Raw genomic sequence first — 15,951 nt, forward strand, 5'->3', positions numbered from 1 at the left:
ACTGAGTCGCGGCGTCCGTATTGGTTCGACAGCCCCCCACCTCGGTGGAGAAGGGTTCTGTGAGGAGTGGGTGCCCGTCTGTTCCGGTATGGTGAGTCGAATGTTCCCCCTCTCCCCTGTCGGGTATGGGCCCCGCTGTGGATGGTCGGACCCTCTTGACCTGGGTTCCCTTTCTATCCTATGACATGTTTCACAGATCTCCGTCTTGAGTGTGATTTAGTGAATAAGAGATACCACTCCAAGAGCTTGGTTTGGGAGCTGACTATCTAATAGTCACTGTAAAGAGCTGGCTGTAAAAAGAAAGCCATGACTAAGGTCAGGGATGGAGAAGAGGGGCTGGTGTTACTATTTGAAAATAGTCATGTAAGAAGGTGATCAAACACCTACCTAATGCATAAGTGATGCAGCTACATGTTCTACCGAGGCCGTCAGCAGGCCGCCGCCATCCTCCGCAGGCCGCCGCCATCCCTCCACAGGCCGCACGATCCTTCCACAGGAATCTGCAGGCCGCCGGAATCCGCAGGCCGCGCGGGGCCACCATTTTGACGTAGCCTGGTGTCTCCTGCATGGGGGTGGCCATTTTGGATTCACCCAGCTACCTCAAGGAGTAGCAGTGGGAGTGCCGGAAGGTGTGTAAAGGGGCGGAGCCGCCTCCTTTACACTTGAAAACGATCCACAGACTTCCTGTTCTGTAAAGGACAGCGCTGAGAGCAGTTTGGTAGAAACTTCTGTGCATCAGGTGGTGAGCCCTTGGGGTCTCTCTCTCTGTCTCTGTGGGGGTCCGAAGCAGGTAACACTGAGGGGCGCTGTTGCGCTGGGGGATTATAAAAAAAAAAAAAGTTTTTTTCTTTTGAAATTTTTTGTTTGCTGGCAAGTGTTCTTGGATTAGTCATGGACCCTGCCACACATGTATCCCCACCTGATCCCCTCGAGGTGGCCGCAGGACCCTCCAGTGCCCCACTTATGAATGATGCATTGTCAGCGGTTTTGGAGTCTTTTGTATCCCGGGTGGAGGTGGCCTGTCAGGGACGGGGCGCAAAGAAGCGACCCCCGCCTACCCCTATTTCGTCTGACACTTCAGATACGGATTCTGAGCTGGTCACTGCAGCTGCAGGTCCCTCTTCTGGGGCTTGTGTCTCGGGTACGGTCTCCTCAGACAGTGAGGAGGACGTTTCTGCCTCCGCCATAGCGCAAGAAGAAGCGTTGGTGGACGCACTAGTTGTGTCTGTCCGGGAAACCTTAAGTTTTGAGGTTACACCGGCAGAGGTAGCTGACACTGAAATTCCCTTTGGTACCAGCAAGCCTACCAAGATGGCGAAGGTTTTTCCCTTGCCCAAATGTTTTGGTAACATAATTAAAGAGGAATGGGGTCGTCCAAAACGAACCCCTGCTATTTCCAAACGCATTGCTAGGCGCTATCCGTTTGAGGAATCTCTCCTTAAAAAATGGACAGTACCACCATTGGTGGATTCACCGATTTCCAGACTAAATATATCTACTGTTATCCCGGTGGAGGACGCTCCGTCCTTTAGGGATCCGGTGGATCGTAAGGTGGAAGCGGTATCCCGCTCCATCTTTACCCTGATAGGGTCAGCATTTAGGCCAGTGATTGCCATTGGTTTAGTTTCACAAACTTTGAAAGAATGGACCAAGTTGTTACGCCGTGACCTAGAGGGGAGAAGTATCCCCCCGGCAGTATCAGATTTGCTGGAGCAGATGATACAAGCGTTACAGTTCATCTGTGACGCCGCTCTGGACGCCACTCCATTGTTGGGGCGTGCATCAGTTTCAGCAGTGGTCCTCAGACGTGTGTTGTGGTTAAAGTGCTGGTCGGCGGATCAAGGTTCCAAAAAAGCTTTGGCTAATCTCCCCTTTCAAGGGAATCGCCTGTTTGGGGCCACCCTGGATGAGATTATCAAGGATCTCACTGGGGGCAAGAGCACTTTTTTACCACAGACTGCTAAGGGTAAAGGACCTCGTAACAGACGAGGACCTTTCTTTTCCGCTCATAAAAAGTTTTTCGTTCCACTGGGGCGGGCGATAAGGCGAAGCCCTCCAAAGCCCCCTCAGGGGGTTTCAAAGGGCGCTGGTCGGGTAAACAAAAGTCTGGCTCAGCCAAACCTGAAGATAAGACCAATACAGCCTGAAGGTGCGCCCCCACCCATCTCTGGGGTGGGGGGACGTCTTCACCGGTTTCCGGATCCATGGCTGTCCAGAATCCAGGACAAATGGGTTCGCGAGGTCATACGGTCGGGATACAAGATCGAGTTCCGATCACTTCCACCGGTGCGATTTTTCCCTTCCAATATTCGACTATCCCCGGATCGCTTAAAAGCTTTGCGGGGGGCAGTAATAGACTTGATGCAACAAGGAGTGGTAGTTCCCGTTCCTTGGACAGAACGTTTTCAGGGGTTCTATTCGAACCTGTTCACAATACCCAGAAAAGAGGGCAAGGTGCGTCCAATTCTGAACTTAAGGGCACTCAATCATTTTGTCCAGGTAAAAAAATTCAAAATGGAGTCCATGCGCACAGTAGTGGCCTCCCTGCGTCAGGGGGATTTTCTGGCGTCCATAGACATCAAGGATGCCTATCTTCATATTCCCATCTTTGCAGGACATCAGCGTTTTCTTCGCTTCTCCGTAGGAGAGAACCATTATCAGTTTGCGGCGTTACCCTTTGGTCTCGCCACTGCTCCGCGGGTCTTCACAAAGGTGTTGGCCCCAGTTCTGGCGCTGTTGCGACAGCGGGGCATATCGATTCTAGGTTACCTAGACAATCTTCTTCTCCGTGCGGAGTCTCCGCGGGCTCTGTTGCTAAACTTGGAGATCACTATGATCTCCCTGCAAGAGTTCGGGTGGCTGGTGAACCTGCAGAAGTCATCTCTGGTTCCCACCAGGAAGCTGGACTATCTGGGCCTAACTTTAGACACATCTTTGGCAAAGGTGTTTCTCCCGGCGGAGAAACTCCAGAAGATTCAGTCAACGATTCAGTTGTTACTGTCCGTCAACTGGCCTTCCCTTCGGACTTGCATGAGGGTCCTGGGACTAATGGTGGCCTCCTTGGAGGCAGTACCATTTGCCCAGTCCCATACCCGAATCCTTCAAAAGGAGATTCTTCTCAAATGGAACCGGAATCCCGATTCCCTGGACAATCGGATCCGACTGAGCGAACGGACCAGGGAATCTCTGGTCTGGTGGCTTCGGTCTCCGATGCTCAGCCAGGGGAAGTCATTTCTCCCGATCTACTGTCGATTGTCACCACGGATGCTAGTCTATCCGGATGGGGAGGAATTCTCGGCAGATTATCTGCTCAGGGGCTTTGGTCCCTGGAAGAATCCAGGTTACCGATAAATGTGTTGGAACTGAGAGCGATCAGACTCTGTCTGATTCACTGGACCGAGCAGCTCCAGGGCAGCCCGGTTCGAATCCAGTCGGACAATGACACGGCCGTGGCTTATGTCAATCACCAAGGGGGCACCAAGAGTGTCCTGGAGGCCATAGAAGTGGCCAGCATTCTTCGTTGGGCGGAACGATTTGTTCCAGCTCTCTCCGCGGTATTCATTCCGGGGGTAGAAAATTGGCAGGCAGATTATCTCAGCCGTCAGATTCTGGATCAGGGGGAATGGTCCCTTCATTCAGAAGTATTCCACCAATTGTGCCTTCGTTGGGGCACCCCGGATGTGGACCTGTTGGCATCTCGGCTCAACAGGAAGGTGCGGAGGTTTGTAGCTCGCTCCCGAGATCCCCTAGCGGACGCAGCAGACGCGCTGGTCGCCCCGTGGGGGCAGTATCAGCTACTATATGCCTTCCCTCCTCTCAAGTTGCTGCCGAAACTTCTTCGCAGGATAGAGGTGGAGGGAATTCCAGTTATCCTGGTAGCTCCGGACTGGCCTCGTCGAGCCTGGTACGCCGACTTGGTCAGGCTGGTCGCAGACGCTCCTTGGAGACTTCCTCTCAGGGAGGATCTGCTGTCTCAGGGACCGATCGTCCATCCTGCTTTACAATCGCTGGCTTTAACGGCCTGGCTATTGAGACCCAGGTGCTGAAGGACAAGGGGTTGTCAGCTTCAGTTATTCCTACTCTAATTAAAGCGAGGAAAGCGACTTCCAGAAAGGTCTATCATCGCACATGGAAGTCTTATATCGCGTGGTGTGAATCCCTCGGGTTTCCTCCACGTTCTTATTCGGTGACCCGAATCTTGGCTTTTCTGCAACAGGGGGTTGAGCAAAAACTGGCCTTGAGCACTATCAAGGGTCAGGTTTCAGCGTTAGCAATCTTCTTTCAGAAGCCTTTGGCTACTCATTCCTTGGTACGGAATTTCATCGCCAGTGCGCGCGCCCTTACCGCCCTGGGATCTTAATTTGGTGTTGTCGGTTCTTCAGAAACCTCCCTTTGAAGATATTAGGGAGATTCCCTTGCTTACTTTATCCCAGAAGGTGGCCTTCTTGGTGGCCATCACTTCTGCACGCAGGGTGTCAGAACTGGCTGCATTATCCTGTCGTTCCCCATATCTGGTGGTTCATAGGGATAAGGTGGTTCTTCGTCCGAATCCATCCTTTCTTCCGAAAGTGGTTTCAGAGTTTCATCTGAATGAGGACATTGTATTACCTTCCTTGTGTCCTAAGCCCGGCCATCCTCGGGAGTTTGCGTTACATTCCTTGGATGTGGTTCGGGCAATCAGGGTATACCTGAAGACTACGGACTCGTTTCGTAAAACTGATTCACTTTTTGTGATCACGGATGGCCCCAAAAAGGGGTTGCCTGCATCTGCCGCGACTATCTCCAGATGGATCAGACAGACGGTGGTACAGGTTTATTCTATTAAGGGTTGGAATCCTCCGTTCTCTGTTAAGGCGCACTCCACTCGGGCGCTTAGTGCTTCCTGGGCCTTCCGCCATCAGGCATCAGTGGTTCAGGTTTGCAAGGCGGCTACCCGGTCGTCGGTTCATACCTTTACAAAATTTTATAAAGTTGATGTGATGGCATCGGCGGATGCCTCTTTTGGCCGCAAGGTTCTGCAGGCCGCAATCTGAGGAGACCGTTGGTCTACCTCGAGGGTTTTTTTCTTTCTGTTGGGTTTTCAGTTGAGTCTCATCCTTTTGTCAGATGAGCCTTTAAGACTTCTAGTCGGCACCGGTTGGGCCTTCTGGATTTAAATTTTGATTTCTGTTATCCCCCCCCCTCATTTGTGGCACTGCTTTGGGACGTCCCAATTTTATATTAATCAAAGAGGACTGCGCCTGTCAATGAGCGACAGAGAAAAATGGATTTTTGTAAGATCTTGCCGTAAAATCCTTTTCTCTTAAGCTCATTGACAGACGCAGTACCCGCCCCTCTACTTTTGAGTTGGGTTGGGTTAAATTCTCTGACACTGCTTTGTGACATAACTGACATCCTGTAGCAGAGAGAGAGAGGATATACCCTCTGGGACTGCCCCTAAGGTGTGGCCAGAACGTTTTCTTCTGCCTAGTGTCCTACTCCTGTAGAGGGCAGTATAACCCAATTTGATATTAATCAAAGAGGACTGCGTCTGTCAATGAGCTTAAGAGAAAAGGATTTTACGGTAAGATCTTACAAAAATCCATTTTTTCCCCACAAATAGAGATTTCTTTTGGTGGTATTTGATCACCTGTGCGATTTTTAATTTTTGAAAAAAAGAGCGACAATTTTGAAAAAAAAAAAAAAAATTTTTTACATTCTGATATATAACATTCCCCCCCCCCCCCCCCAAAAAAAAAAAAATTTACAAATCAAAATTTTTTAACAATTTAGGTCAATTTGTTTTCTGCTACATATTTTTGGTAAAAAACAAATCACAATAAGCGTATTTTGCGCAAAAGTTATCGCGTTTACTAACTACGGGAAAGATTTGTCATTTTTAATGTTTATTTTTTTTTTTTACTAGTAATGTCGGCGATCTGCAATTTTTTTTTTTTTTTTTTTTTGCATGACTGCGACATTGTGGCGGACAGATCGGACCCCTAACTGACATTTTTGACACTTTTGGGGGTACCAGTGACATTACTGCAGTAATCAGTGCTATAAATATGCACTGTTACTGTAAAATTACACTGACAGTGAAGGGGTTAACATTGTGGGTGATCAAGGGGTTAAATGTGAGCCTAGGGGAGTGATTCTAACTGTGAGGGGGAGGGACTTGTGAAATAATCACAGAGACCTGTGAGCCTAGGGGAGTGTTTTCTAACTGTAAGGGGGAGGGACTTGTGAAATTATCATAGAAACCTGTGAGCCTAGGGGGTGTTTTCTAAATGTGAGGGGGAGGGACTTGTGAAATGATCAGAGACCTGTGATCCTAGGGGGTGTTTTCCTACTGTAAGGGGGAGGGACTTGTGAAATGATCATAGAGACCTGTGATCCTAGGGGGTGTTTTCTAACTGTGAGGGAGGGACTTGTGAAATGACCACAGAGACCTGTGATCCTAGGGGGTGTTTTCCTACTGTAAGGGGGAGGGACTTGTGAAATGATCATAGAGACCTGTGATCCTAGGGGAGTGTGTTCTAACTGTGAGAGGGAGGGACTTGTGAAATGACCATAGAGACTTGTGAGCCTAGGGGGTGTTTTCTAAATGTGAGGGGGAGGGACTTGTGAAATGACCACAGAGACATGTGAGCCTAGGGGAGTGTTTTCTAACTGTAAGGGAGAGGGACTTGTGGAATGACCACAGAGACCTGTGAGCCTAGGGGAGTGTTTTCTAACTGTAAGGGGGAGGGACTTGTGAAATGACCACAGAGACATGTAAGCCTAGGGGGTGTTTTCTAACTGTGAGGGGGAGGGACTTGTGAAATGACCATAGAGACCCGTGATCCTATATAGAAGGATCACAGGCGCTCTGTGATTTTTCAGAGAGAATAATGGTCTGCTGTGTTCACAACAGCTGACCGTCGTTCTCTCTCAGCGGGGAGCGATTGCGGGGTGCCCAGCGGCAATCGCGGTCGCCAGCCCAGTCCCAGCTGCCTAGTGGGGGTAAGCGCACCATCAGTGGCACTCACTCGCCCCCAGGACCGCTCTTGTGAACCGGCGTACCCAAATGTCGGTTCGCGCAGCCGAGCCAGCCTGCCACAGTCTATCTGCGGCGGGCGGTTGGCAAGCGGTTAAAGCAAGACTAAAGTCTCAATACTTATCTGTGAATTGGTCCCGCACCGGCGCCGGCATCTTCTACTGGTGCCGGTCTTTGGACCTCTGCATGGTGCAGGAGGTGGCTCATACCTCCCAACGTTTTGAGATGGGAACATCTACTGTATGAGCAAAAGTATGTAGACATAGGACACACCCCCTGCCACACCCCCGTAACCACTTCTAGATTGCCCACAGTATATATACGTCATTAGTTTGATACTGTGGGTGATTTTCTTTCCCATAAAAGTGATCCTGGATCGCTTTTAGAGGTGGCGGGAGAGGTCCCCCCCCCCCTTTCCCACTGCTTACCAGTCATCCCCGGTAGCCCGAAGCCGATCTGATCTGACTTGTGGCTGGGCAGGAAGCCGAGGAGCCCCCACCGGACTCTATGCCCATGGAGGACCGGAGCGACCTCAGACGTCACTTTCTGCCTTAAAGGGATGATTTTTTTTAATCTCTTAATGGCAAAATGACTTTATTTATTTTTGCTTTTAACTTTAAGCCCCCGTTCACACTGGGGCGACCTGTGAGGCGACCTGGTCGCCTCACAGGTCGCCGTAGGTCGCCTTCCATAGAGAAGCTGCGGACCCGTTCTAATAGGAGCGACACAAGTCGCTCCGACTTAGAAAAAGGGTCCGGAGCTTCTTTGGGGCCTCCTCATTAGTGCCACCTAATTAGTGCCCTTTAGTTCCGCCTCATCAGTGCCCATAAATGCCACCTATCAATACTCTTCTGTGCCACATATCAATGCTACCTATCAATGCTCTTTCTGTGCCACATATCAGTGCCTATCAGTGCCTCATATAAGTGCCTCCTCATCAGTGCCACCTAATCAGTGACCTTTAGTGCCGCCTCATCAGTGCCCATAAATGCCACCTATCAATACTCTTCTGTGCCACATATCAATGCCACCTATCAATGCTCTTCTGTGCAACATATCAGTGCCACCTATCAGTGCCTATCAGTGCTGCATATTAGTGCCTCCTCATCAGTGCCACCTAATCAGTGTCCTTTAGTGCCACCTCATCAGTGCCCATAAATGCCACCTATCAATACTCTTCTGTGCCACATATCAATGCCACCTATCAATGCTCTTTTGTGCCACATATCAGCGCCTATCAGTGCCTCATATTTGTGCCTCCTCATCAGTGCCACCTATTCAGTGACCTTTAGTGCCGCTTTATCAGTGCTCATAAATGACACCTATCAATACTCTTCTGTGCCACATATCAATGCCACCTATCAATGCTCTTCTGTGCCACATATCAGTGCCACCTATCAGTGCCTATCAGTGCTGCATATTAGTGCCTCCTCATCAGTGCCACCTAATCAGTGTCCTTTAGTGCCACCTCATCAGTGTCCATAAACGCCACCTATCAATACTCTTCTGTGCCACCTATCAATGCTCTTTTGTGCTACATATCAGTGCCTATCAGTGCCTCATATAAGTGCCTCCTCATCAGTGCCACCTAATCAGTGACCTTTAGTGCCACCTCATCAGTGCCCATAAATGCCACCTATCAATACTCTTCTGTGCCACATATCAATGCCACCTATCAATGCTCTTCTGTGCCACATATCAGTGCCACCTATCAGTGCCTATCAGTGCTGCATATTAGTGCCTCCTCATCAGTGCCACCTAATCAGTGCCATTTAGTGCCACCTCATCAGTGCCCATAAATGCCACCTATCAATACTCTTCTGTGCCACATATCAATGCCACCTATCAATGCTCTTTTGTGCCACATATCAGTGCCTATCAGTGCCTCATATAAGTGCCTCCTCATCAGTGCCACCTCATTAGTGCCGCCTCATTAGTGCCCATCAGTGCCACCTATCAGTGCTCTTCTGTGCCACATATAAGTGCCACCTATCAGTGCTGCATATTAGTGCCCCCTCATCAGTGCCACCTAATCAGTGACCTTCAGTGCCGCCTCAGCAGTGCCCATCAGTGCCCATCAGTGCCGCCTCATCAGTGTACATCAGTGAGGAAGAAAAATTACTTATTTACAAAATTTACTGACAGAAACTAAGACATTATTTTTTTTCTACATTTTCAGTCTTTTTAATATTTTTTTTTAGTAAAAAATAAAAAACCCAGATTAAAACACCACCAAGAGAAAGCTCTATTTGTGTGAAAACAATGATAAAAATGTAATTTGGGTACAGTGTAGCATGACCGTGCAATTGTCATTCAAAGTGTGAGAGCACTGAAAGCTAAAAATTGGTCTGGGCAGGAAGGCGGTGAAAGTGCTCAGTAGGAAAGTGGTTAAAGGGGAATTAGACAGAAACAATGATTGCTTAAACCCACAAGTGCTTTTTTTTACCACTATTGTTCCTTTATATTGGCTTTTGGAATTTACAAATGCAGTAAATTACAAATTGGATGAAAGGTTTAGCACTGGGAAACACATTCTGAAAGATAAAAAGTGCATATTTACAACTATATAGATCAGACCGAAATGAGGGACAAGTGAGGAGGAAAGAATAACAGAGGGACTTTGTTCCAAATCCAGGACAGTCCTTCCATATCTGGGACAGTCCTTCCAAATCCGGGACAGTCCTTCCAAATCCGGGACAGTCCTTCCAAATCCGGGACAGTCCCTCCAAATCCGGGACAGTCCTTCTGAATCTGGGACAGTCCCTCCAAATCCGGGACAATCCTTCCTAATTCGTGACAGTCCCTCCAAATCCGGGACAGTACCTCCAAATCCGGGACAGTCCTTCCAAATCCGGAACAGTCCCTCTAAATCCATGACAGTTGGGAGCTATGATGGTCATCCCGGCCAAACACTGTAAGCTGAGCTGCGCATACACATCTTACAGTGCCGGAGGAGATGGGAAGCAGGCAGGTAGGGGCATTTTATTGCAGAAGAGGCAAAATTAAGTTTTAACCTCTTGAATGGAAGGACGTTTATAAATGTACTTTAGTAGACATAGGGTTAAGGAGAAACTATACCCAGGATAGTTGTATTTAATTCCTTAACTCCGGTGGTTTGTGTATTTGGGGCAGCACAGTGGTGGTTTTTATCCACTTTCGGACCGCCCACCGTGTATTTACGTTGGTACTTTGGCGTTAAATACCGGGGTTATGGCAGCAGATAGCAGATAGCTGCCATGACCCTGGTATTTTTTTAAATGGCGTGTGGTCCACTTTAACATAAAGGTGGTCCCAGCGGTGGATTCACTGTGGGATCAACCTTATGGGCGGCAGGAGAGGTGCCCCTCCTCCTGCCACTTCCTGGTTGTTTCCCCCGCTTACCGGAGCCATTGGTAGCAGGGAAAAATATCCGGTCCTTTCCCCTCCTAGGCAGGAAGTCGAGTGAGGGCAAGGTGGCCCCCACTCCACTCTATGGCCTTGGAGGACCAAAGCGATGTCATACATCACTTCCTCCCAATGGCCTTAAAGGGCCCATTTTTCATCATGAAAAAAAATGACTTTTTTATTTTGCTTTTTAATGTAGATGAGAGATGTGAGTTTTTTTTACCCCAGATCTCACATTAAAGAGGACCTGTCCTGCTTATTTCTATTACAAGGGATGTTTACATGATCAAAAGCCTATAGGACAGTGATGGCGAACCTTGGCACCCCAGATGTTTTGTAACTATATTTCCCATGATGCTCAACTACACTGCGGAGTTCATGAGCATTATGGGTAATGTAGTTACAAAACATCTGGGGTGCCAAGGTTCGCCATCACTGCTATAGGACATGCTTCCGATCACATGATCCCTGTGACAGCCAAGCACGAGGATCACATGATCAGGAAGCCCATGTACCGGTATTATGATCCCTTAAAGGGCTGATGGCTTCTAAGGGCATGTGGTCCTGAAAACAGGACTTGATATATACATTTTTTTAAAATTATGTTTAATAAAGTCCCATAATCTTCTTTGTATTTCCTCACAATGATCTTTTACTTTTTTCCTGCAGTTACGGCGTCACAAGGCTGGGGGCGGAGCTTTGAAGTTCTGGAACAGATGGGCCAGCGGATGTATCAGGCCACTCAGACAGTGGAGTGCTGCGGGCCCATCTACAATCTGAAGGTCCAAGACAACGCGGGTCAGGAGGTCATGGAGGTGGTGGAGAACCGCGCGTGCCGCTGTTCTCACCTGGTTGGTGGATTTTATATTATTTTTTTGTACTCCAATAGCTACATTGCCAATGTTCTAAGTCAATGAATTTGGTCCCGGGAAACATCCCAGAGAGTGATTCTTGTCTTCAGAATGATGGGCGCTGGTCACTTCAACAGAAAGTAAAGCTGCCTCTGTTACTTGTACCTATAGAAGATCCTATGATAAGGCTTACCTATAGATGATTCTATGATAAGGCTTACCTATAGATGATCCTATGATAAGGCTTACCTATAGATGATCCTATGATAAGGCTTACTTATAGATGATCCCATGATAAGGCTTACCTATAGATGATCCTATGATAAGGCTTACCTATAGATGATCCTATGATAAGGCTTCCTATAGATGATCCTATGATAAGGCTTCCTATAGATGATCCTATGATAAGGCTTACCTATACAAGATCCTGTGATAAGGCTTACCTATAGATGATCCTATGATAAGGCTTACCTATAGATGATCCTATGATAAGGCTTCCTATAGAAGATCCTATGATAAGGCTTACCTATAGATGATCCTATGATAAGGCTTACCTATAGATGATCCTATGATAAGGCTTACCTATAGGTGATCCTATGATAAGGCTTACCTATAGGTGATCCTATGATAAGGCTTACCTATAGGTGATCCTATGATAAGGCTTACCTATAGGTGATCCTATGGTAAGGCTTACCTATAGGTGATCCTATGATAAGGCTTGCCTATAGGTGATCCTATGATAAGGCTTACCTATAGATGATCCTATGATAAGGCTTACCTATAGGTGATCCTATGATAAGGCTTACCTATAGATGATCCTATGATAAGGCTTCCTATAGATGATCCTATGATAAGGCTTCCTATAGATGATCCTATGATAAGGCTTACCTATAGATGATCCTATGATAAGGCTTACCTATAGGTACTGTAAAGATCTCTGAAACTTGCACCGTTTTCGGAGATATTTATTTTGTATGCAGCCAGTGACATCACTGGCGCATGCGCTCTGAAGGAACGGCCACCCGTGCCATTCCTTCAGAGCCCTGTGCCGTGAACGGCGGCTCCCACGTACATGCGCGGGAGTGACGTCATCGTGGCTCTGGCCAATCAGAGGGCCAGAGGATGCAAACCCAGACGGAAGACGGGTGAACATGTCGGCAGTATCACCGGTAAGCAGGCAGCCCTGCGGGGGCTTCATTGTAAAGAAAGTATTTCATAATGAACTAGTATGTGATGCACCCCACACATTATACCTTTGTCTTTCAGGTTTTTGTTTTTTAATTTTGTTTTTTTTTGGAGGTTTACAACCTCTTTCAGTTGGAATTGCACATTATTAATATTATTATTATACAGGATTTATATAGCGCCAACAGTTTGCACAGCGCTTTACAACATGAGGGCAGACAGTACAGTTAGGATACAATTCAATACAGGAGGAATAAGAAGGCCCTGCTCCTTAGAGCTTACAATCTAAGAGGGAGGGTCAAATGATACGAAATATGATATGAAAAGGTCATAACTGTGGGGGATGGAGAAAATAAAAGTACAGTTGTTAGGTTGAGGCCGGAAGAGTTTTCAGGAATCGCCTAAAGGTGGACAGAGTAGGAGATCATCAGACTGATTGGGGTAGGGAGTTCCAGAGGATGGGAGAGGCTCGGGGGAAGTCCTGGAGGCGAGCATGGGAGGTGATGACAAGGGAGCTAGAGAGAGCAGGAGGTCTTGGAAAGAATGAAGAGAATGATTAGGTTGGTATTTTGGGACTGGACTAAGTGATGTAGCTGGGGGGGGCAGAGTTTTGGATGGCTTTGTAAGTTGTTGTTAGTATTTTGAATTGAATTTGTTGGGTGAGTGGCAGCCAGTGGAGGGATTGGCAGAGAGGAGTAGCAGACACAGAGAGGTTGGTTAGGTTGATAAGTCTTTCGGCAGCATTTATGATGGACTGAAGGGGGGATAGCCTATGTAAAGGTAAGCCAAAGAGAAACGGAGTTGCAGTAGTCAAGGCGAGAGATGACCAGGGGGTGGATTAGAAGCTTTGTGGTGGTGTTGGTTATGAAGGGATGTATCTTGGAGATGTTGTGGAGGTTGAGGCAACAAGCTTTGGAAAGTGATTGGATGTGGAACTAAAAGGAGAGTTTAGAGTCCAGGACTACAGCCGGCACTTTGGCATGCAGGATCGGATTGATAGTTGTGATATCGATCTTGGGAGAGAAGTCAGAGGAAGAGGCACGTGGGTGAGGAAATTTTACATGTGCATGGAGTACAGGAAGAGGGGAGCACAGGATACCCTAAGGTTTCTACATAGATCACAATAGGGAAGGGAGTCTCTGGTCATATAGGGTGGGACAGTACATTGCACGGCGCACGCGCAGTGCTCCAAATTGGAAGTAAGAAGACCGACCAACCATCTTTTTCCATCTCCCGGTTACTAAAATATATTCCATACACCGGCCCCTGATAGGGGACGTAACAGGGATTAAACTGATAAGAATAGTACTACTTAACACACCACTCATATAGGTTGGCACAGTACATTGCACGGCGCACGCGTAGTGCCCCAAATTGGAAGTAAGAGGACCGACCAAACATTTTTTTCCATCTCCCGGTTCCTAAAATCTATTCCATACACCGGCCCCTGATAGGGGACGTAACAGGGATTAAACTGATAAGAACAGATTTTTTTAATTTAAAAAAAAGAGGACAGCCTCTGCGGAGCTGGGTATTTTTTGGCCGCGTAAAAACATGAGTGTTTTTACTGAACACTCATGCACAATGGCTGTAGGCTCATGCGTCCTTTTGCGGAGGTGACAAACCTGGTCAGTCAAACCCAAGGCAACATCATCTACCTCATCCCATATGCGTTTTTTCTGGAGCGTGCCCTACCAAGAGTACTGGATCAGGCCGTAGATGAGCATGAAGAGGAAGAGTTGTGGTCCCCATCACCACCAGAAGCAGCCTTGTCATCGTCGATTGCTGGACCTGCGGCAACGCAGAGAGAGGAGTCTGAAGAAGAGGAGTCAGAGGAGGAAGGTGGCTTTGAAGAGGTGGAAGACAAAGCACAGAAGGCGTCCCAGGGGGCTTTTTGTCACCTTTCAGGGACCCTTGGTGTTGTACGTGGCTGGGTGGAGGAAGAGACCTTCAATGATGTCAGTGAGGACAAGGAATGGGACATGGCTAGCTTGGTATCCAACCTTGTGCAAATGGACTGTTTGCCGTTGTTTGCGGTGCGTTAAACGGGGAGTTTGGTCTGTCAGAGTTTGGTCTGTCACTGTGAAGCGGGCGTAACCCTTACACTACCTGATTGATACAACATCATACCTGATCGTATACACACACTGGATGTTTTAAAGCACGTTATTCCAAACAATTTAGGAATGTTAGGTGATTTATGCCCTTTATGGATTAAAACCCGACTCTGCGTCAACTACGTAATTTTTCATGGGAGTTTTGCCATGGATCCCCCTCCGGCATGCCACAGTCCAGGCGTTAGTCCCCTTGAAACAACTTTTCCATCACTATTGTGGCCAGGAAGAGTCCCTGTGGGTTTTAAAATTCGCCTGCCTGTTGAAGTCTATGGCGTTTTCGCCCATTTGCGAACATTTGCGGAAATTCGCGTTCGCCGTGGAATCCTACTCGAAAATCAAGGAGAAAACAATCTTGAGGTCCCTCCCAAAAATTCATACCAGACCCTTCTTATCTGTGCATGCAGCTTGACAGCCGTGAAAAAGAAGGATCAGCATTTTTCCTGTCCTCCTGAACCAGAACAGGCTACGTGCCCTCAACATGGAGCAGGGGGGTTTCAAGGATTTCTTCCCCACAACCCTTGCCTGGTGGTTGTGAGGATCTGCAGGTGGAGGGCTTATCAGAATCTAGAAGCCCCTAACACAGGGGCACCCAGACACTGCCACCCATGATACTCACAATATAAACAAAGCACCCCAGCAAAGGATTTAAACATGTCACTAACTTCTAGATTGTAAAAGGTATAATCAAGACAAAGACCATTCTTTTCCAGAGAAAGCAGTCAGTTGCAGTTGCTCACGTTCTAATACTTGTGTTCTAGATGGAGGTGATTGTCCCATCATATGGGCTCGTTGGATTGGTCACTTTGCACTTGAGCGCCTTTGTCACCCACATGTCTATCATGAACCCATCAAATGAGGTTGTTTTGCTTATCCTGGGCCCCAGCTTCCAGACCAGCATCTTCGGGAACGTAACTTTTGAGGTATTTAATAAAGAAAACTCTAACAAGCATATAATATGAGACCAATGATAATGAGGGTAAGCTTGGTGCCTCCAGTCTTTTTTAAATTGTTAGGGTTAGGGTGTTGGTCTTTTGTGTTCATGGCTGGAGGAAACTGTTACCTCACCTATAACCGAAACAAAAATAAGAGACTTCCATTTTTAAATCACCCCCGGAAATCTCTTTAACTGTTAATTGTTAAATCATTCCATCAATCGTTAATTGTTCAATCATTCTATCATTCTATCAACCCCTTACTAGGAGTTATCCTTGACTAGGCTAATCATTTCCAACATTTAGAACTTTGAAATCTAGTATACCCAACTGTCATCACCTCCATCCACTGCCATCTGCTTCCTATCATATCTAGTGTACCCAAATGTCATCACCTCCATTCACTGCCATCTCCTTCCCTATTGTATCTAGTGTACCAGACTGTCATCTCCCTCATCCACTCC

General features: G+C 47.5%; 1 protein-coding gene across 1 annotated transcript in view; it reads left to right on the plus strand.

Moving 5' to 3' along the window:
* The window catches only part of LOC309554235 (phospholipid scramblase 1-like), a 54,975-nt gene that overhangs the window by 27,002 nt on the left and 12,022 nt on the right, over window positions 1–15,951 (plus strand). The window contains exons 3-4 of the mRNA XM_082255872.1: window positions 11,072–11,253; window positions 15,314–15,475. Coding sequence (XP_082111998.1) covers window positions 11,072–11,253; window positions 15,314–15,475 — 344 coding nt within the window. The remainder of the gene's footprint in view (window positions 1–11,071; window positions 11,254–15,313; window positions 15,476–15,951) is intronic.

This window comes from Pelophylax lessonae, assembly GCF_965119305.1.
Source record: "Pelophylax lessonae genome assembly, chromosome: 4".
In the NCBI taxonomy this organism is placed as follows: Eukaryota; Metazoa; Chordata; class Amphibia; order Anura; family Ranidae; genus Pelophylax; species Pelophylax lessonae.